The following is a 23535-nucleotide window of genomic DNA, read 5'->3' as shown; positions in this document are numbered from 1 at the left end:
TTCCAAAAGAAAAAGAAATACTTCTGATTTTACAAATATGAGAATCAAATTCGGTTAAAAATGAACGACAGTTTTCGTTTGTCTATTTATATGAACACTAGATGATTTTTACCACATATGAACAATTTCAAATTGTTGTGTTACATCAGTATGGGGTTTGATATAATATCTCTCAGTGCTGAGTATATTGTTCAAAGTGAATGATTTGTTTTTTTTTGGAATCTAGTATTGTAGACTTGTAGGTGTAGTTGTTACAGGATAAACCCCTTGTTGCTTCTTTGTATATGAGTTCCACTTAACCTCAATTGCCATTAAATAAGATGATAAGTGCATTTATAAACAAGAAAAAATCCATCTATCCAAACTATAAAATGCATATTGGCTCTTCGGGGACATGTGAAAAAATTAACATTTGTAAAGCAACTTTAATTATAGAATTTTAGTTATTTTTTTCTTACACTAAATGACCACCCACTTTGAAATCAAGTTTTGAATGTCATTTTTTTTTCTTTTTTAATTATGTTTGATTCAGGATTTTTGTTTAAGAGAGAAGCTACAATAATGTATGTAAAAGCTTATGGACAAACTAACCGGCTATAGATATATTGATACAAAAAAATTGTGAATTACTCTTGATGAAACAAAAATATTACGTTTCACAAGATAAAAATTGAAAAAATACCCAACGACATCGTATAAATAAAGTACACCATTAGATAAACTTGTGTTCGACGTCGTATTGATCTTCTAGTATTAAAAGTTAACCTTAGCAACATAAAATTGAATCAGGCCAAACGTCGTCGTATAAATAATTATATTCGACGTCGTTTGGCATGTTACCTAGGTTAACTTGGCCTATAAAAGGATCATACTCACAGTTTTTAATGTCTTCATCATCTCCGCCGTATTGTTTCTTACTACAAAACATAGCAAAAACAACCCCATGAAAATTTGGGATTACTCGACCACATCAGTGAAGAAACTTCGAACCCGACTAGATTCTATTGCAAAAGGTATGTCCTGATAAAACATACATAGCTTGAGATCTTTTACATACATTTGATTTTATTTGAATTTTTTAAATATTTGCATAACGTTTTGGTTTTCTATATTACTAAATACTTGTTCATGGTCTTGTTAATTGTTTGATTGCTTGATTTTTATACTTTGTCTCATGAGTTTTTAGTGAAAAGATAAAAGAGTTCATTTGTGGTAAAAATCATCTAAGGTTCTTATAAAGCATCATAAAAAATCACTGGATAAATGATATCATCTTTTGAGGTTGAAATTATCCGAGATCTATGACTATCCAATCAGAAAGATGATATTTGAAAGTTCTGGGTCTAGATCGAAATCTTTTGATTTTTGCAATACATGATATACATATCCGACTTGGATCTATTATCAGATTTATTTTCTTAAAGTATATATATGTGTGATAAATCTAATTTTTAAAAATATTAATTATATTGTCATTGATCATTTTTTAATTTATAAATATTTTTAACGTCATAAATTAATAAATACTTGATAAATTTATGATGTAATTTATGAAGACATAATGAAAGCTTCATTGAAAGCATCAGTCTACATAAACCATGTTGATCAAGTAAGCTTACAAAACATTATTATGGTTCTAATATAAAACAAGATCAAAGTCTTAAAGCACGAAACTAAAGTTCCACCTGGTGGCAGGATTTGCCATTTTTGAATAGTAGATTCTACGTCCAACGACTCTAACGCCAGGATTGCTTTTACGCTTTCTCGCCATAACAACATTACACAATAGTGAAAGAATTGTACTTTGGGGAATAATAGAGATTAGAGACTCTCTAATCTATTAGACCATCTCCGATGTATTTTGCTATTTTTGCCTCTAAAATAGAGGAACTGTATAATAGAGTAAGTTTTACTCCAATGTACTAGCTCCTCTATATAGAGAAACTGTATTTTTTTCCTCTATATATAGAGAAAAATATAGCAATCTCTATTTTAGAGGTAAGAATAGGTTGGAGCATATTTGCCTCTATACTCTATTTTAGAGACAAATATAAAGATAATATAGAGATGAGTTGGAGAAGCTCTTAGAGAGTGTCTAAAGAACTAATTAAAAATGTATGAGGAAGATTTGGAGAACTGAATCTGAAGAAAATAATGTAAGAGTTACATTAATCTGCGTGGATCTCCTTCTTTTAATTAATTATTTAGACACTCTATGGTAGATTAGAGAGTCTTTAATCTCGATTATTTCCGAAAGTTCAATTTTTTCACTATAGTTTAATGTTGTTCTGGCGACAAAGCGTAAAAGCAATCCTTGTGTTAGAGTCGTTGGATGTAATATCTATGATTTAAAAAATGGCAAATCCTACCACCAGGTGAAACTTTAGTTTCGTGCTTTAAGAGTTTGATCTCGTTTTGTAGTAAAATCATAATAATGTTTTGTGTTTTTGTTTTGTAGTGTCGACAGAAGACTATGGAATTTGTTGCACCATGCAAGGCCATCAAGAATTGTCCTATTAAGTTTTGTTACAATTGCTTTTCAAACGGGTTCGTTATTTTATTTTATTTTCTTTAAATTCGATTTATAATTCCTTAATTTCATGTGTATTATTATACACAAACCATAAATACTGTTTGGGTTACTATAAACTTGATTGGTATTTGAAATCTATGTGAACGTGGACGCATGTTTGAGAGAATTTAAGGGTGCTAATAATTGAGGGTTCCTGTTTTATTAATAGCTTAACTTATTTAACTTTTTTTTTTCATATAGTTATTTAGTTCTATATCTATAGTTTTGAAACTTTTTGTGATATTTGTATACAGAAGCCATGGTATGATTTTTTACCTAATATATTTTGTATATGTACCTATCTAAGTGTGTGTGTGTGTCATATTGTTGATTCTTTTGGAGTTATCGTTATCATATTATTAATTTTGACTAAAAATTAACGGGTAGAGTGACGGCAAGGCATGTGGATTACGAAGTTTCCTTTTAAAAAAATAACTAGGAGAATTAAACACGCTTCACCGGAACCGTAAATACTGTTTGCATTACTACTAATAATAAATCCTAAGTATTAATACCAAATTTTTAATTTTACAATTACATGGATATTTAGATTAGGTGTTTAAGTTTGTATTTTGAAGATGAATCGATTTTGAGTATTAATATTTATTAAATTTTCATTTTTTTTTTAAACCGATTAGATTGCGAATATTCAATATAGATTATAATTCTCTAGATTGCTTTTATTTTATTTTCTGTTTTGGTAATAAGTAAATTTTCATTTTACCTATCTAATTAAGGGTATACTTAAAAATTGTATAATTTACATATCTTCCATAATAGACCTTTGCTACTTGGACTTGTAATTAAGACATTTTTATTTTGTTCAGAGTAATTGTAGTAACTATTAATTAATTTTGAGAATGATATTTTCAACCATGTTGTTTTAAAGCCATGCGACGGTAAAATTGATTCGTTTAAATGATCATAAGATAAGTAGTCGAAAATGCGCGGATCAAATCTTATATTAAAACAAATATTATTCAAACATTGAAATATTTTATTTTTGTTACCAAAAGGATTGTTAATATAACATACCAAAAGTATTGTTAATATAACATATAACAATTTTCTTTTATATTTAGATGGATATCTATGTAGAATATATATTAACCTTAGTTAGACATTCATATACAAATATATATATACATAAAAGTTACTATCGAGACAACATACTTTACATTTTAGAAAGGTGAAAAGGTAAACCGGAATTTAGAGTGACCGTGAGCTCTTTGGATTACGCCATTAACATATTAGAGACTACAAAAATTTGATAAAATTAAATATATTATATATAAAAATGTGAAAATAAGATATGTGATAATGTAAAGAAAACTAATGATTGAAATTAGTATATCTACAAAAGTTTAAAGTTCATTACAAAAACTAATTTAAACTTTAAAATTGATTATTTATTTTTGTAAAATAAAACTACTTTTTCATTTTATTTTTAAATATAGGCCCGCTAGCTGGCTCTAGCATTGGACTTAGGAAACGCGCTTGAACACAACATTATTTCTCACCTCCAGCTGGGCATGTCCTAACATGCATTATTTTCATACAATGTGATGGGCCAGCCCGTTTAGACTTATCATATTATACCAAAAATATTTTGCAAAAATAAACCCTAATAAAATCGTATATTTGCTTTTAGTTATAAAATCAAAACCCCTAATTCTTTTTAAAACTCAAATTGACATATAATTTAGTCACAATTAGTGTTAACCATAACTAATATATAAAAAAAACTAAATATACTTTGTAATGTTTAAAAAATATTTTTAAATTATAAAACAAATTGTAAAGGAAATCGTAAACAAAATCTATTTGCTTTAATTTTTGTTTTTACAAGTTTTATTTGCTTAATTTTTGTAATTGAGCCACATAATTAATAAAATTCCCCAGCGTGAAAATAGGAAATCATAAAAAAAATCTAAATCTCCATATAATTACTATTATCCGTAACTAATATAACAAAACAATAAAACAAACTTCATACCATTTACCAAGCTTTAAAATATGTAACTTTATTTTGTGTTTATATAAAAAAATCGATTTAATATCATAGGTATTAATCATTAAGTTCAAAATCTCAAATCCTAATGATTTCCAAGACTAATATTATGAAAATAATTCAAACCAGATTTTCAGCAGCTTTAGACAAAAAAATAAAAATTAAAAACAAAACACATAAAGAAACCATGATAATATATTAATAAATGTGTGATTGAGAAAAAAAAACATGATAACTTCAGATTCTTTATTTTGTTTTGTTCTACTCTTTTTGTTTGTTCTACTAAACGGAAAAGGTTAATTCAATATTACATATAATTAGTACATAGTCCATACTATAACTACTAGACTAGATGGAGACATTAAAACTTAGGAAACAAAAAGGTGGATATTTGGATAGTTAAGTTCAATTTTGATTTTTAAATATTAGATAACTGGTATTATACAAGAAGTTGAAATTTAAATAGCTAATATTGGCACATGAAATAACAGGTACGGAAAGGAAACGAGTAATTTAGAAAATTAAAACCATTATCTAAGCTATTCCTAATAAAACACAAAGTAATGAGAATTTTGTGTAACGTGAATTCAAGCAGGGTAGATGTGGAACTACTATTTATTAATATAGACTACAAGAAATAACGGGTACGGGGAGAGAACAATAATTCGGAAAATAAAAATCATTATCTAAACTTTTTCTAATACAATTGGAGACAAAAATTTAGGGTAATACGAATCCAAGCAGACATATGTGGACATACCATTAATGTAGAATATGTTGAATAGATCTTTTGAGGATTAAAATTATTTTATCTGTTGCAAAGCATGCATAGTGGACGACTTTGACCCGCCTGACCAATATATTTTGGCCATCTAGGTAGGCCGAGAAGTTTTAAAGGTTTTTTCTTTGTTTTTATCCGGTTTGATAGTTTATGGGTTTAATAGAAATTTAGCTGATTACTAAACTGGTTCACACTCAATCTGGGTCCGTTTTGATCAAATATTGATCCAAAATTTATTGTGAAGCGATAATTACTTTAAACATTCACAAATTTGATCAAAGCAAACCAATATATGTTTATGCTATAAATATCATACCAAATAAAAATATATTCAAAAAAGTCTCGATTTTTTTACCTATTTCCTATTTGTTGGAATAAAATATACGATCTCAAATGGATAAATTATAATTAAAAGTTTTAAACCATGGTTCGGAGATGGAAAAACATGAGATATCTAGAAAGGGACAAGACGAGATGGGGTTCATGTCCCGAAATAAACAAACCACTTTTATTTTACTATTTTTAATGTAGTTATCTTTACTCATAAAAAAACAAATCCTATCGTGTTTTTGTCTATACTAAATTAAAAACAAACAAATATTGAACATGTACAAGTTCGGATTACGAATTTTGAAAACATTTCTAATAATTACGTTTATAAACATAACATTGCATGTACGTAATATATTGCAAACATGATAGTAAACTTAATTTTTGAAATTAATCCCGCACGTATGTGCTGGTCCGAATCTAGTATCTCTTATTTGTCGATTTATTGGAAATATTAAAATTCATCATCACTGTCTCTGTTGAACGCCAACCTGAAATAGGTTATATTAGATTACTTGTATTTTTAATAATTTACTATTATAATTGTACAGTAAGTTGTACATGTTTCTAAAATCTTGAACTTTAGTATATGGCGGATCAAAGTAGATTGTAGAAGCTCCACGGACACTTAGAAGTTCTAATATTTCACCTACATTTAAAAAAATTCACATTTATATAGCATTTATACTCTTCTTGATATTATCCATCATTGTATTGGTGGCAGCCGTTTCTAATGCAGGAGTCACAGAGTTAGACCCCGAAAATTCAATTGCTGATGATGGTACATCAGATGGCATGATCAAACGTGAAGCCATCGAAGTAGACCCATCAAAATCTCAAAGAAACGAACAAGGCAATGATGATGGTTCATCAGATGGCATGATCAAAAGTGAAGCCATCGAAGTAGACCCATCAAAATCTCAAAGAAGCGGCGACGGCAATGATGATGGTTCATCAAATGGCATGATCAAACGTGAAGCCATCGAAGTAGACCCATCAAAATTTCAAAGAAGCGACCAAGGCAACGACGATGGTTCATCAGATGGCATGATTAAATAAGAATATGAGCGAATAATAGTCAAAGAATAGCAAAAGTTATATCCTCTACGTTTTAATATAATCATACTATTAAAAACAAAAACTACTTTTAACATATACGCAAGGCTATTGATAAGAAAACTTTCCAATTAAAAGAATGACGAAAATGTTAAAAATAATATTTAATCAAGTAAATGAGAATATACAATATTCGTTACTAAATAACTTTATAAAATTTAAATAGTTGTTAAGATTAACACGAACAATTTAGTGATAATTACAAACTTATAAGTTTTATAATTTTTCGATCTCTTTCGCTTTGTTTAGTAGATTAAAATCATCTCTTTAGGTTTTTTATTAAAGACATGGTTTGAACATTATTAAAGCTATCGACGAAGTCTTTCAGCTAAACCTAAAGTAAGAAAACATGTATGCTTAGGTTAAAATTAATATAGATATGATGTATTGATGTAGTGATGTGTTAATTAATTGTGTTTTTGTTTTTAATTTTCAGATTGTTACGCTTAGAGACAGAGAATGGGACCTGCGAAACTTCCATACCGGCGAAAGAAAGATGCAACTCATGCTGTATCTAGAAAGAGTAACTGATATTCTATATTTGAAATCTATATATGTTTCAATTAACTTATAGAACGATGATTTGAAATTGCATTATAGAACCGTAAATCTGAAGTTGAAGATTTTAGAAACAGGTACTACTTACTATACAATTATAATAGTAAATTATAATAGTAACCCAAAAATGACTTATAATGTTTCAAATTAGGGTTTAGAGGAAATGGGCTTATGTCAAACAGCCCGTTAAAAAAACACCTCTTATGTTGAAACCCTAGAAAAAATTGTCGTTTACTACTATAAATACTAAGGTTTCTATGCTCTCTCCATAACTAAAAAAAAATCTTTAGTTTTCTATCATGTTCGCAGAACTATGTTTTGATACTGATATTTGTTCTTTCTCTTATTCATCATCCTCTAATTTTTGTTTTTCTGTTCATGTAGTGGTTGTTTGGAAAAGAAGATCAAATAATACTACACCTTTCCCTATGCTTAGATTACCTTTTGAATTAGGTATATTATCTCAGAATTCATTTATTAATTTAAATAATATTTATTCAGAAAATTTTCTTATTTAATTTTTTTATTGGTTATTCAGAAAAATTTCTTATTTAATTTTTTTATTGGTTATTCAGAAAAATTTCTTATTTAATTTTTATATTGGTTAATTTTCTTAACTACACCAAACAAATCCCCTTGCAAATTCTTCATAGTTGAACTTGCTTGCTTCAGCATCTATTGAATTGCTTTCCATCCAACTTAGGAATTTAGATCTTGAATTTGTAGAGAGCAATGTAACATCTTCTCTAACATCCTCTACAAAAATAACCAATATAAAAATTAAATAAGAAATGTTTCTGAATAAATATAATTTAAAATAATAAATGAATTCTGAGATATTTTAGGCCTGAATGCCAACCAAACACTAAAGTCTTTGTTGAATATTGTATTTTCTCTTATTTTTGAGTTTTAAATAGTAATCCTTTTGATGTCAATAATAATAATAATAATAATAATAATAATAATAATAATAATAATAATAATAATAATAATAATAATAATAATAATAATAATAATAATAATAATAATAATAATAATAATAATAATAATAATAATAATAATAATAATAATAATAATAATAATAATAATAATAATAATAATAATAATAATAATGATAATAATAATAAGCCCTTTTTGAAAGAAAAAAAAATCAAAAATTAGTGTACAAAAAGTAAAGTTTTTTTTTTCCATAGTGAGAAAACTTTTTGTTTCTTTTGGTTCTTTTTTATTTATTTATTTATGTTACCTATTAACAATTTATATGAAATTTGTTTATGTTATCTTTTTAGTTGTTACAATTATGAAATTACCAATAATCAATAAAAATTACATATGAGATATATGGTTAGGTAACAAACTAGTACATCTTAATTTCTATTTTAATTTTATATTAAATAAAATATACAATGTATATCACGATATAGTAAATATATGTATATATATACCTTTTGTTGTTTCAACTGATGACACGTAGAGTTCGAGTCGAGTTGGTGCTTGTCTTTTTAGAAGCATTACTAATTTGGGCATGTGAAATAAAATCAAATTGCAGACAAAAAAAGATGCTAATTTTAAGATCTTAAATCATAATTGATACTAGGATTTTTCTATCAATTACCCTAGAGTACTATCATGTCATTGCAGTACAATAGGTATCAATCCAATCAGGTGTGATGCTAGCAATCAAGATATATCAGAAATGATTAAGTCAAGCATAGCATAAATGATTTTTGGTTTTCAGTGATCCTAAGTGAACATCTTAAACATGCGATAAATGTAAGGATGTAAAACATAGACTACCATGCATAAGCTAAAACGTAACGATTATTGATACTGGCAAGAAAACAAAGCAGAACAAGTAAATAACAAGAGAATTAAACAGAAAGCACAAATGGATAGAAGATCCTGAGGATGAGGTTATTGATGTAGGTGGAGTATGCTAATCTACTTCGAGTGTTTATCAAACTGCAAACATACTAATCCCTAGACAATGAACTTCTAATACTAGTCAATCCAATCTCTTGGCAGAAAACGAATCTAACATAAACACTCTAGCAAACTAACATCCTCCACCTAATATATACCATCCTCAAGAACCCTAACACTACTCAGACGCAGAAATCATGTTAAACATCATGAAACAAGAATCGTTCAAAACATGCATAATAATAAGGATGACAGGAAGAGTAACAACAATGATTCAAGAACTAATTGCAAAATATCAATAACTCAAAAGAAATCATTATTACAATTCTCTGGACTGTTTGGTGGCTAACAACAAAAACCTAATAAAAACTCGATCCCCTGGGCAATCCAAATGAGATCTATTTATAACAATGTTTGGGAAAAACTTAAAACATAAAACGAAAACGTAAAAGCGGTTTAAAAGTTTTTGTGACTAAGTTGGTCGAGTGAGCATCTCGAGTGAGCATCTTCTCTGCTTTGCTCGATCGTGTCACTCGAGTGTCCACGTCGAGTGACTGTTGTTTAGCATTCCTTCGTTTCACTCGATCACCCTACTCGATCACCCGCTCGATCCGCTACTCGATCACGTCCGTCGAGTGAAGTATGTTTCTACAACGCATCTCTGCTTCTCACTCGATCGTCCCACTCGATCATATGCATGTCGAGTAATGCTTGTTCCTCTGCTTCGCTCTGCATGTCTCCTATGTACCTGAAACACTCCAAATATGCAGAATGTATGCAAAACATGCATGATATGCATAAAACCTACCTAAGTATGTAAAACATGCAGAAAGGGATCAATATGTTGCAAATCAACAAGTGAATAATGCTGAAAAGATGATGAATGCATGCTCAAAAAGTGATGAAATACAGACTTATTAATAATAAACAGATTTCTCTATTTAGAAATGCTTATAAATCCTATTTACATACTGAATAGTGGCTTAGTACTATCTTTACCCACAAGTTTTAATATACATATGATGAAATATTCACCACAATTAGAAAATTAAGATAGAAATAATATTTTAACAAAAACTGCAATTAATTATAAACAAAACAAATCTGAACAATCATGGAATACTTGTTTAATTAATATGTGGTTGACAAAAGAAAAAATATTAAAAAATGCTCTAAATTTTATGTTCATGCAGTTGCATAATAAAAAAAATTGTATATATACAATATATATATATATATTTTTTTTAACTATAATACATCAAATAAACTAAAAAAAATCGTAACAAACTTTTGGATCATATAATAGAGTGGGTTAAAGAAAAAATCATACTCTCTGATAAAATTCAAAATTGTTGAAAAATGTAATCTAAACCAAACACTACAAGAAAAAATTCAATTTCCTAAAGCAGTTGCGTGAAAAAATGGTAGGAAACATATGTTTCTTACAAAATCCCTACAACTAAAATGGTAGGAAATCACTCGTAGGAAATCATAGATGGTAAAATATTGGTAGGAAATTTCCTACCAAAAAAGCGCCGAATGAATTTTTGTAGGTATTTTCGTAGGAAAGGCAAAAGGTATTTCTGACCGTTTTCCTTCAAATAAGGCGTAGGAAACGTTTTGCTTCTAATTTCCTAACAAATATTTTTCTTCTATTTTCCTACGAAAAATCTATTCATTCCAATTTCCTACGAATTTTTTAACTCCAGATTCCTTCAAATATTAAATTAAATAACTCATTTATAAATCGATTATAAATTATTATTAATTATTTTTTTTTCATCTATTATTAATTTTTTTAAAAAAAAATTTGAAACTATGAAAAAAACTGATAATTATAAATAGAAACATCAATGTAATACAAACAAAGTGTTGATACAAACAAACAACCTAAAAATTATAAAAATATTTAAGTTTGAAAAGAAACTGAAATGCATTACTGTTGGGTCTCGTCTTCATCTTCGGGGATTGTCAGAGTAAAACTCGGATCCTCCAGATAACTAGGTAGTCGCAATTCAGGAAACCGTGCTTGCCACTGAACCCTCGTTAAGTCATCCAACGAGTAGCTACGACTACTTATAATCATAACCACGTTGCTGGTCAGCCTTGTGTTGTAGAAACTCTTGGCTAGTACTAATGTATTGACATCAAAAGATAATACCTACTAAAACTTCTTGTCACAATGCAAATCATTTTAAGCAAGGAGTGAAAGATAGTGTATTGAAAACTACTAAAGATAATACCTACTAAAACTTATTGTGACAATGGTGATATTAAGAGTGAGTAGAGATTTCTGCAACAGTTCTGATCTACGGTAGTATACCATGAGTTTAACAATTTCTCTTTTCCGCCTAGATTTTAACCACCAGAATACTACATATTATATATATTATGAATTATGAAAAAGTATATCAACTTTTCATATTATAGAAGAAGATATTTTAATTTGCCAACCATTTCATATGTAGGTATAACTAAAATTTCACATCCAACCCCTCTGAATAAAAGAAATTACACATCCAAGAAATTCAATTGTAACATACTTACTTGAGAAATAAAACTACAAATTAAACCATATAAGTTGTAACTTTCATTGATTATAATATTAAAATTCTATTCTAAAATATAAACACATATGATACAACACACAACTTTGTAAATAAAAACTATAATACATAATATAAATTAATACACCGCAGGTTTAAACCTAGTATATATAATGTAGCCTCCAAAGATATGTGATGATCTTTTCATCACCTTACATTTCCTTACGATAAAATAATATTAGTTAACATCTAAGTTTGAGATTTCATTTAACAGTTTTGTAAACATTAATACCTATATTTACACTATTATTTAATAATTATATTTGAAAATATCCATAATCAATTTCAAATTTTCAAAAAGGTAAAAAAAAACATTTTTTGGATGAAATAGTATAAAACGATAAAAAGTTTATAATATGTATAATCACTGATTTAACAATATATAAAATCAGAAATAATTGATAAATAAAATCTTAATAAAATGGAAAATCTTAATCTACTATAGTATTTTTGTAACACTTACTGCAAAAAAAATACAATCTTCTATAATATTTTTGCAACACGTTTTGGAAAAAGTACTATAGCTAACATTTATTACTCTTGATGCATTTAATCTTTTGAAAGAAATAATGCAAAAAAATATTTAATTACTTTCTCTAACAATTTATAACAATCAATATTTAATATGTTCCAATATTTAATATCTCTAATAATTAGACAATGATTCGGAACCATTATAAATAAGACTAATATATTTCGAGTTACGAAAGAACAAAAAACTTTATTTCTCAGGCGTCCAAATTTAGAAGTTTTATTCGGTATAATCAGGTATTTTATTTGAGAAAATTTTAATATTTAAGTTTTTAAAAGAGGGTTGTCTGTCCTCGCACATCGGTCTTATTGAATAAGATATACGCTTGATTTGCAAATGATTATTAGTTGTTATGTGAAATACCGATGAAAACAATTATTACAAAACGGATTGTATGACGGGGTTTGTGATATACTCTTGATATTAAAACAAATTGTGTTTGTTTTAGAAATAACATTTTTACACGGGTTGTATGACGGGTTGTGTGACGGGTTATATGACGGGACGAGTTTAAATTTTATACTTCAAAACAGGTTTTACCTTCATTATACTATTTTTAATAATATTAATATAAAACATATCAAATAACACTAATTTAATTAAGTTTGATATTATGTAATTTTAATAATTTTAAAATAAAAAATGCAGCATATCAGAAATATTAAATTTAAAAGTAAATAAAAAAATTTTACCCCGCGGTGTACCGCGGGTTCAAATCTAGTGTAATTGTAAAAAATTAGAAAAATTGAAACAATTCCTTTTTTGACAACATTGAAACAACTCATTTCAATCTATATTAACATTTTTGCAGTATTTTTTTGAAAAACCTTGGAGTTGGAAGTTATTTACAAGGCTATTCCATTGGCATTAATTACTCTATTTAAAAATATTAAAATGATCACAATTAACAAACTTCCTAAAAACTCTCCATAATAAATACAAAATATAATTTTATTATTTTTCAATTTCTCTCAAATATTTATCCAATATCTTTATATGATCTTATATGTTTTTAGTTTATTTTATTACATAATACATATGTATAATAAAAAAAAGAAATACCCTAGGATACCATTAAAAAAGTTTTAGTTCCTTAAATAGCATACACTCCTTCATTTTGATATAATACTATTAATTAATAATTAAAAAGACTATTATGTCCCTCTGTTATAAATAAGTGAATTTTATGTGTTTATCGATCCGGATAATTCGTCTCATCTCTGTCAGTACTCGACATTATTGTTTCCGGCGAGTTCTAGCGGTTTTGTTCTAGCTACAACGACGTCTCCGCCATCTCCGGTGTTTCCATCATCTCAGTCGTCTCCGTCATCTCCGGTGGCTCCATCATCTCTGGTGGCTCTGTCGTCACCGTCTTCCTCTAACATCGTCAATTTCATCTTTAGTCTAAGATCGTCTTCCTCTGGCATGACTGTCTTTTTCTCCCTTCGATATTGTCAATCCCCAACATTACCTTCTTATGTCTTCCTTTGGCATCATCGTTTTGTGAATTGAATTGACTTGTTCTCACCGACGATCAAATCTCTTATTTTGAGGAAGCTTATTGAAAAAGATGGTGACCGTACGTTGTTATCTTGTCCTCTTACTCCTTCAAACGTTTTTGTTCATGAATATGATTTTTCTATAGTTGGATCTTGGTTCCATGTTTCGTTCTAATTTCATTATGGAGATCTAGCTGTAGAAAGCTTCTGTACAGAGACTTGCTTGTTTTTTTTGCTTTGAGTTCTATAAATTGAATTGTTCTATTCAAGGTTTATAGAGCGACATTAATTTGACTCACTTTTTCCAATCCTTGTTTTAAGTTGTACTACTATAGAAATGGGGATAGAGATGCGTTCCCTTGGAGAAAACTCAACAGAAGCAAAGCTTCAAGACATGAATAATGAAGCTATGGAGACTGCTCTTATTTGGCGTTATGAGGAAAACGATGTTTTCGAAGGTCTATGACCATTATCACTTCTTTTAAAACTTCATGTTGAATATGTGACCATTTTTGAGAAACGATTGTAGTGATTGCTTTTAAAGCTTCAATTGGAGATACTATAGTTGAACTTTAACGTGATTATTGTAAAGATGGCTTGCTTTGGTACAAAGATGCAGTATATTCCTTCAGGCAATTATTAGTGGAAACAAAAATGTTTGGAAGAAACTAAGAATTTCATTCGATGATGAGAAGAATGATTGATGTTGATGGTACATTAGTAAAGAGAAAATTCAAGGGAACGGTTTTAGTAGATCACTTATACTCATAGACACAAGTTCTCAGGCTGCCATTCACAAAAACAAAACTCTAGTATTCTTTATAACAAATCATACTCTAGCATTCTCATTATTTATCACAAACTAGAATAGCACAAAATTTAGTATTCTTTACTGCAATTCACGAAAACCTAACTCTAGCATTGTTTAGCACAAATCCAACTCCCTGAGTGAAATCGATTATACTCTACAATAGAACACGAGTAGTGAGTTGAATCGATTCAAATATTACAGTGAGGCAACGAGACAATGCAATGAGGCGAGGCGAAGATGCAAGCTCACCATGACATATATATAAGGGAAGAAGAATCGTTGTTTCATGAAGAAGAAGTTGAAACGGCGATAGTGATTATCCGGCGACGGCGAGGTCGTCGATATCGACAAGAAACTGGCGATTCGATGTCGATTTGAAGAGAATCCGGCGACGGCAAGGTCAAATTTAACCGACAACGATCAACGATCGAGAGATATGTGAGTGATGTGTTTGTTTTTGTGTGAAAATGTGAGGGGTAATTTAGTCAGATTGTTTAATGAAAAATGTTAGAGATGGAATTCATTGGGCCTCATGGTATTTGTGACCCAAAAACATAAAAGCATGATATTTTTGAGAATCTCCGTAATAAAAATACAAAAGTTTTTTCGCATATGTTGCAATTTAACTTTTTGATGTATATTACAAAAAAAAAATTCATATGTTTAACGTCCAAATCAGGGTTACAATTTTTTTGACATTGGTTCATAACTTTTATAAATAAGACCATATGTTTCCAAATACGAATGAGCTGGAAGCTGAATTTTTATGCGTCCAAATATTCTAAATATTTAAACTCTCTAAAAGGTAGGAAGTATTATTAATATTATAAAGTTTTAGATATTATAAATATTTTAGAACATTTAAAAAGTTTAAGTGTTATTAACATTTTCACTCTACACCAAATTTAAACTAACGAATTATTGAGCTGCCATATTTTAAACATGGTTTGATTTTACCGCGATTATATGACGAAACATTATTGTAAGACATGACGGGTTGTAAGACGAGTAGAGTTGTTAACTACATATAAATAAATTTTAAATGTTTTTTAAAAAATAAAAATTTAAGTGTTATTATTATTTTAACTCTAAATTGAAGTATTCCTGAACTTGCTAAACATGACTTAAATTTTTCGACGATTATATGACATGACGGGTTGTAATATGTTTTCAATGGATTATATGATGGGACGAGTTGTAAAACTGGACGAGTTTGAATTGATATTAATAATAAAAATTATTAATTTCATACTTCAATACGGGTAAAAATCTTTATTTTACTATTTTTTAACAACAACGATATAGGACATGTATAATCAAAATGATTTAGTAAAAATTGATAATATATAATCTTAATAATAATAAAATGAACTCGAACAAAATCTGTAAATTTTTTAAAATAGGAAGTACAAATTAAATGTTTGTCCTGCGGTGTACCGCGGATTAAAATTTAGTTTAAATATACACATGTAAGAGAAAATAATGGTCTTTTATTATATCTAAATATAGAAAATGTATTCAATATGATGGGCTCGTATATGCTTGTTTGGTTCCATTCCCCATTGAGTTTAACCAGGCCCATAGTTGACCAAATCAGTCTGTTCAAATATCAACCAAAATTCATTGGATAAAAAAAAACGATTTATGCTTAAACCAAGTTTCGATCAAGTAGCTGGCCTATAATTTGATATTTTTGTTAGAAATCAACCTAAGATGATTAATAGTTTTGGTGCGATCACAAATCAATAAGTCAAGCTATCAAACCGAGTTGAATCTCACCTTGACTGTAGCACGAGAATTCATGAAATTATATGTCATTCAAAACTAGTTTGGGAGCCCGTTCGGGCTTTTCGGGCTTTCAGGTTTTTGGGTTTAGACCTTTAGAGTCCATTCGGGTGTATATATATATACTTTCGGCCGGGCTTGAGTTTGGTTCGGGCTATTTCGGTTCTAGATCGGATTTGTTTTGGATTCTTAATAACCGTACTAACAAATAAAATCTTTAAGAAAAGCATAAATTATAATCTAATCTCACCAAATAATAATCCAAATAGAAGCAAATAGTAGAAAATAGCATTGGAGTTTAGGAACGTTAAAAAGAAAAAAAAATAGAAACAAAGCAACACTACGTCCATGAACGTTTAAAAAAAAAGATATACTCCAAATCCGAACAAGTATATGACCAAGTTCAATCATTCTTGGCTCTTTGCTCCATCCTTAAGTTCCAGTTCTTGTTGATTGAGATGTTTAATAAATCACAACCAAAAGTCAGCAATGTAACAAGTCCATGAGCAATAACTGAACTTATATTACCTTGTAACATTGGAGTTTAATCGAATATTCTGAAAGGATTTCAAACTTTGTAAAGTGATAAAACAAAACAAAAATATGAATGAACATCTATAAAAGAAACTTCAAAACGCCTCATCACAACTTAAATCAAATAAAACTTTGGGTATATTGAGTGAGAGACGTATATTATATTGACATTTATGTATAGAATCGAGTTTCAGGCATTTTTTTGGGGTTTCGGGCTTTATTTGAACCCGAATTCAAATCCGAAATTTTTAATAATTAAACTCGATCTGATATATCCTTATATTGGGTTGTATGGGCTTCTCGGATCAGGTTCAGATTCAGGTTTCGGGTTCGGGCTTTTTGCCCATGACTAATCAAAAAATTTGTGAATTTCATGAGGGCTTCAAAATTTTATAAATAACACAGCTATTTTATCAACTTATCGTATTTGGATGATTTCATCTTAATGATTCCAACATCCATATTCTTAGTTCCTTAGTTGTTTTAGACTCCATGACCGTTTTATAAGAAGGCTACAAAATTTTAGTTCTTAGTTCATTGTGGATCAATATTTCAAGGTTGGACCATTTATGTTAGCTAATTGCTCTGGTGTAGCCCTGGGCATAAAATCTGATACCGAAGAACCGAACTGGTTTTGAACCGATAAAAGCGGTATCCGTACGGTCTCGGATCCAGCAAAAATATCCGATTAGGCTTAGACTTCAAGGTAAAAATGGACTTTGGTCCGGGTTTGGATTATAACTTATATCCACTGGGCCCTGGTTATATATCAGACCTACTAAGCAATGTTACAAAGAAAGACATGTGTTGTTGGTGAAAGTTTACAATGCGAGGAAGATATTACATGCATGATATGTTTAATAAATCCATTTTTTGTGATTGCTGATGTCATCGTTTTAATCTTACATATGAGATTGTTTTGGCTATCGCATGTAACAATTTATATTTGTTAATGATGTCAAAAATGTTAATGAAGAACTCAACAGTCTCTCTAATCACCGGAAACCTCATTGAACCCGGAGGTAACTTACCAAAGCACTTAGGGTTTGCCCATTTACAGAACCGGAGAGTAATTTTCACAGCCATCAAAGCTATAAGAATACTGATTATCAGCAAACGTAAAACCCACAAATATACTATAATCTAAAATAATCAAAGTTACAGCCACTTTTTCATGTTAAACAGAGACAGCTGACCAGACAAGTGCATGAATTTATTAACCAATACAACCCTTGAGTGTATGGTTATTTGATTAACCAATGAATAGTTACTATTAAACAAACGGTTGCAAACGTTCGTCACACCCATTGATTTAAAAAAGACACATTTTTTGGCTTTTATATATTTATGAGATTAAACAGTGACCCTTAGATCAAATGAAAAAGAAAAACGATCTGAACCGTTATATTTACAAGATGACATCAGCAATAAACAAAAAGATGTAGAATATTTATATTTGGAACGAAGAGGGTGAATGTGAAATATTGCATTGATTAAATTCCAGCGGTTCAAAGACAAGACACAACTTTAGAAAAAGGTTTTAGTAAAAAGACACATCATTTTAAAAAGACACATATTTTAAAAGACACATCCTTTTAGAAAGACACCATTTTGGCTTTTATATATTTTTGAGAATAAACAGTGACCCTTAGATCAAATGAAAAACAAATCTGGACCGTTAGATTCAAAAGAAGACATTAGCAGTAAACAAAAAGTGAGTTTGCTATTATATATATATATATATATTATTTATAGAATAAAAAATAAAAATAAAATCTTAAAATACAAAGATTAATAGTATTATTGAAGAAGATAAAATTTTGTAAGTAAATTTAAATTGAAATAACATAACAAGATTTGTAATGAATATAGATTTATTAATTTGTAAACAAAACCAAACTCAGTTTTGCTTACAAAAATTTATAAATTTATATTCATTACAAAAATTAAACAAACCCAATCTACTCCTGTGGAATTTTGCTTACAAATTAATAAATCTATATTCATTATAAATTCTCTTAGGTTATTTCAATTCAGTTTTGCTCAATAAAATTAATCTTCTTCAATAATACTAAAGTAATTTTTGTGTTTTAATATTTTATTTTTATTTTTACATTATAAATAAATAATATTAGTAAAACAATATATCAATAATAAAAATTACTTTTTGAGTTAAATATTAGTTTTTATGAAATAAAATGTAAAATTATTGACACATATTTTAAAAATTAATAATTGAGTTAGATAGTAATGGTAAAATTGGATTTTTTTGGTTTGAGAATGTGTGTATGAATTTACCAAAATTTAAATAAACGAAATATTTTTATATAAAAACTAAATAAATAAAGTTTTTTTATTCTAATTGAAATTTACAGGTTTTAAACAATGGTTATATATCCGACCTACTAAGCAATGATTCCTCTATATGTATAGTGTATACCAATTCAATCACAAGGTCATCCCTAATCTTTCTAAATTATCTAATCCGATGATGTGTTAGGTTGTTCTTAAACTTATGTTATCATTAAACTATGGATTATTTCTTAAGTTCTTGTTTTGCGTATCGGTTATTTACGTTATTTACTCGGTTATTTAGGTTATTTCATTGTTTATTTCTAATTTTAATCGATTATCTCGGGTATTAATCGGTTATTTGAATAATTTGGTTATTAAACATAACCAACCGTTCATAACCCAAAAACTTTTTGGTATCAATCGGATTTTGTATTGGAGAAGAAAACCGACCTGAACCCGGCCAGTTACTAACCGAATCGATCTGAATTTTTGTAAAATACCAATTAGGATCTATATGCTTTATACCGATTCACCCGCCACCGAAATTACCTGACCCAAAACCCGATTGGTTCCCGATTGCCCAGGACTGGTATATTTTAGGCATTTAGCGCTTGGAACAATTTGGTGGTTTTTTTTTTCACTCTCTTTATTAAGAAATGTTTTTTTTTTCTTTTTTTTGTAGTTATGAATTTTGTATGATTAGTGAGATAATTGTTATTTTTTGTATGAACCTTTGTCTTGTCCAGTGACTAAACTCTCCCTAACCAATCACATATATCGATTTTAAAACACTGCAGAAAACTAATGACCAAGTTTTCTTTATTAAAATGTACTAATCGAGTTGCAAATATAAAATTGGTCTCACACGTATTTATCCTAGTCTTATATTTTATGATAATTTTGGGTTCACATGTAAATCATTCAAGTCTTACTACCTACAAAATAATTTGGGTTGACAAGACAGGATCTTAGATATTTTCTCCAATTTATATTCAAGTGGGATCTTTATATATCCCCAAACTAAGTTTTCCAAGTTTTTGCTATTTTATTCAATTACGAAAGCTTTTACTTTTAAACTATGCTCACTGAAACTAGAACATATCAATTAAGTTGGACCAATTCAGAAATATCTTATACATTTTCAAGAGTCAAATACGCTGTCGAGGAAATATTGAAATCATGTGTTTGACCAAAAATGTAAAATGATGAACGCGTAACATGGTTTCGTTTATATATATATATGCACAAATCTACTACATCCATTACCTATACTTCAACCAAAAAACATGTACAAAATCGTGGTTTGCATACTAAGTTTGAGTTTTATCCTATTCTCTGGATCACTAAACACAGTATTGGCTCGAGTACAATATAGATCTCACAGTCCAAGTAAGTATTGACTCGATATGGTTGTAGTACAAAATATTCAGTTTTGTTTTGTACAATTTGATCTTCTGATTTTGATTTCCATGTTTTGTAAATTATATATTTAAATTAAGACGTTTTTAAATTATGTATATTTGAATTTAGATTTTAGTAGAAAATGAAAGAAAAAAAAAAGAAAAAAAATATTTCTTCTTCCTATGATCTTATCAGTTTTTTTTCCTTAAACTCAAAACTGATTAGCTTATTGTTGCTTTCTTTCTAGGGAATGAAATAGAAAATGGGGTTTGGGATCAAAAGGTCTTCAACGAGATCAAGATTGCCGCAGGAGGGAGTAATTCAAACCATGCTCCTGGATGTGCACATAGTTGTGTACCTAAACCAAGCAAATGATCATGACTAACGAAACGCATCACTACAAGGCTTTGAGCATAGGAATAATATGGGTTACATATGTATATTATTTCCTTGTGGCTCTGATATATATAACCAAATGTAATATCAAGAGATTTATAAATAACAAAGTTTTGTTTATCACACGTCTATTTTTAATTGTAAAAATATAATGAATATTAAAAAAATTCTTTGATTTAGTATATTGTGTATTCTTTTTTTTGTTTTGTGAAAAACAAAAACTAGTGCCATTTTAGCTAATTTCTAGAATGTAATATTGTTTACAATATCAATGATTAGTAAACATAAGAGTAAGACTATAGTCTAGAGTCTTAATATGTTCGGCTTCGTATCCTCTGAGACGATTGGATTTTTTTTGTTCAACGTTATCATGTTTGTTCGAAAATGGTTGGTGAAATCAAAGTGAGAGACTCATGATCATCCACTAGGAAACGAACTTGTGCCATGCTCCGGAAAAGTTCTTTTCATGGGTTTCTTTCTCGAGCCATGATCTTTGGACCTTAATCTTGGAGCATTATGGTCAAGACGAAGGTTTTGGAGAAGACAAAAAAAAATTCCTCCAAAAGATTAGTTGACGATCTTATAATAAAAAAAGAATTACATAGTTTAATAAGCCAATTTCTAAGAGAAAGATGGAAAGGTGGGAAGGTCTTTCTATAAGCTTCGGATCACCCGAGCTTATTGATCACAAAAACATGACAAAGTGTAGAGATCATGAAAGATTTCTCAAGGCTAAGAGTCAAACCATGACAAAGTAGCGGCTGAGACTCCCATGCTTCCAAGGGATTCATTAAGAAATAAGATCTCCCAAAAACTTAGAGGATTATCCAAAGAAAAAATACGTGCACAAAAAGACACTTTTAAACTGTAAAATGGAATTTTTTATATAAAATGATTCATCCAAACTGTAGTGGAGGAGATGAGCCTAGAAAAAGCTCTTACAACAAAGATTGATGGAAAAATATACCACTACAAGAAATTTGCTAATTGATAGCACTAATTCTGTAACTGTTGTTAAAGATCAAGTTTGGATTTTCGCAACTATACTACATCGTTTAATTAACGCTAAGCCCATTTATAGCAACACGGGAAGCAAAAATAATTTTGGCGGCCCAATACTTTATTCTTATCGCTCTAACAGTTAGCGAAAAAGAACACTTAGAAAAAAAAAGAAAAAAAGAAACAAAGTCTCGATAACGCTCAAGCCCTAAAGACATCTCGAGCTTCAGGTGGATATCGTCGCCGGACCTAAACTCTATTAGTTATGAAAGCCAAGAATCGGTCCCTCTTCAAAGCAAGAGAATACTAAGAACACCAGATAATTTGATTGGTAGTTGAGACTACCTATTTGGTCTTTTTTTCCTTGATTAAATAGAGAAACACTTACTGGAAGCAAACACAATGAAATAGAAAATGGAATAACTCACACCTACAAAACAGGAAATGGGAAAGTGGAGAACTCATCTTCTCAAAACGAGAATGACTAATTCTCTTATTGAAAACAGAAAAAGATGAATTCACGACCTCCACTTCATCAACTCAAATATCGCATGTTTGGCTTATGTGTCCTGTTTGATTTCCTTGGCGCCAAAACTTGATCTTCTTGTATCTCATCAATACTCTCAGCCTATAAAAGAACCTTGTCCTGTTTGTGGGTGATAAACTGACGACATGCAGAGTGTAGTGCCTGACAATTTCCAGAACTCTTTCCAAAAATTGCTGAAATACACGGGGTCGCGATCACTGAAGATAGACCGAGGCATGCCGTGAAGTTTAACCACGTTCTCCACAAACTTGGATGCAACAATAGAGGCGGTGTATGGATGCTTTAACGGAATGAGATGAGCAGACTTACTCAATCTGTCCACGACCACCATGATTGTTTTGTGGAAGTTAGACCGAGGTAAACCGTCGATGAAGTCCATAGAGATGTCTTCCCAAACTTGGCAAGGAATCGACAATGGTTGGAGCAGTCCAGTTGGTGACATAGTCTGTGCTTTGGCCCGTTGGCAGGTATCGCACTAAGAAACATATTCCACCACGGATTTGTGCATCCATGGCCAATAAAACTGTCGCGATAATCGTTTAAAGGTACGTAACACACCTGAGTGACCGACCATTAATGTTTTGTGATGCTTGTAGAGGAGGTGTTGGACGAGCGGTGATGTGGGTGGAATGGCAATGCGATTGTTGTAGCAAACCAAGCCTCCATGCCAAGCAAACGGACATCCGGGTTTGGTGGTTGCTGTTGCACCGATACTGATTAAGTATGGGTCGATGGAGGCGAGCTGGCGGAGATCGTCCCATAGTGTTGTGTAACCGATAGAGATGTGCTGAAGAAGTGGGCTATTTGGAACACGAGATAGAGCATCCACCAATGTATTT

At 29.6% G+C, this 23535-nt stretch overlaps 2 protein-coding genes across 7 annotated transcripts; both read left to right on the top strand.

Moving 5' to 3' along the window:
• Positions 1-898: 898 nt before the first annotated feature.
• LOC111832650 lies at positions 899-6845 on the top strand. 6 transcript variants are annotated; one of them, XM_023790200.1, is made up of 4 exons: positions 899-1013; positions 2301-2375; positions 2459-2547; positions 6419-6845. In XM_023790200.1, the coding sequence occupies exons 2-4, from the start codon at positions 2356-2358 to the stop codon at positions 6751-6753; spliced, it is 444 nt and encodes a 147-aa protein (XP_023645968.1). In that variant the 5' UTR covers positions 899-1013; positions 2301-2355; the 3' UTR covers positions 6754-6845. The 6 variants fall into 6 exon arrangements, 5 of the variants coding, with proteins under 5 accessions (XP_023645968.1, XP_023645970.1, XP_023645967.1 ...); XM_023790202.1 differs by having other exon boundaries at positions 1652-2375; positions 6434-6845; XM_023790199.1 differs by having other exon boundaries at positions 1652-2375.
• A 13794-nt stretch (positions 6846-20639) lies between these two features.
• Positions 20640-21129, top strand: LOC111832370. Its single transcript, XM_023788681.1, has 2 exons — positions 20640-20742; positions 21002-21129. The coding sequence occupies exons 1-2, from the start codon at positions 20640-20642 to the stop codon at positions 21127-21129; spliced, it is 231 nt and encodes a 76-aa protein (XP_023644449.1).
• The last annotated feature ends 2406 nt before the right edge of the window (positions 21130-23535 follow it).

This window comes from Capsella rubella, unplaced genomic scaffold (assembly GCF_000375325.1).
Source record: "Capsella rubella cultivar Monte Gargano unplaced genomic scaffold, Caprub1_0 scaffold_1, whole genome shotgun sequence".
Taxonomy (NCBI): domain Eukaryota; kingdom Viridiplantae; phylum Streptophyta; class Magnoliopsida; order Brassicales; family Brassicaceae; genus Capsella; species Capsella rubella.
The sequence above is the reverse complement of the archived record's forward strand: the minus strand, read 5'-3'. Positions and strand labels throughout refer to the sequence as shown.

Excerpts from the sequence above, each read along its gene's own strand:
- LOC111832650 (XM_023790200.1), top strand. The coding sequence starts at position 2,356 with ATGGCAAATCCTACCACCAG. Across the intron at positions 2,376-2,458 it reads ATGGCAAATCCTACCACCAG|TGTCGACAGAAGACTATGGA; the intron begins GTGAAACTTTAG and ends TTTGTTTTGTAG. Across the intron at positions 2,548-6,418 it reads TACAATTGCTTTTCAAACGG|CCGTTTCTAATGCAGGAGTC; the intron begins GTTCGTTATTTT and ends TATTGGTGGCAG.
- LOC111832370 (XM_023788681.1), top strand. The coding sequence starts at position 20,640 with ATGTACAAAATCGTGGTTTGCATACTAAGTTTGAGTTTTATCCTATTC. Across the intron at positions 20,743-21,001 it reads ATATAGATCTCACAGTCCAA|GGAATGAAATAGAAAATGGG; the intron begins GTAAGTATTGAC and ends CTTTCTTTCTAG.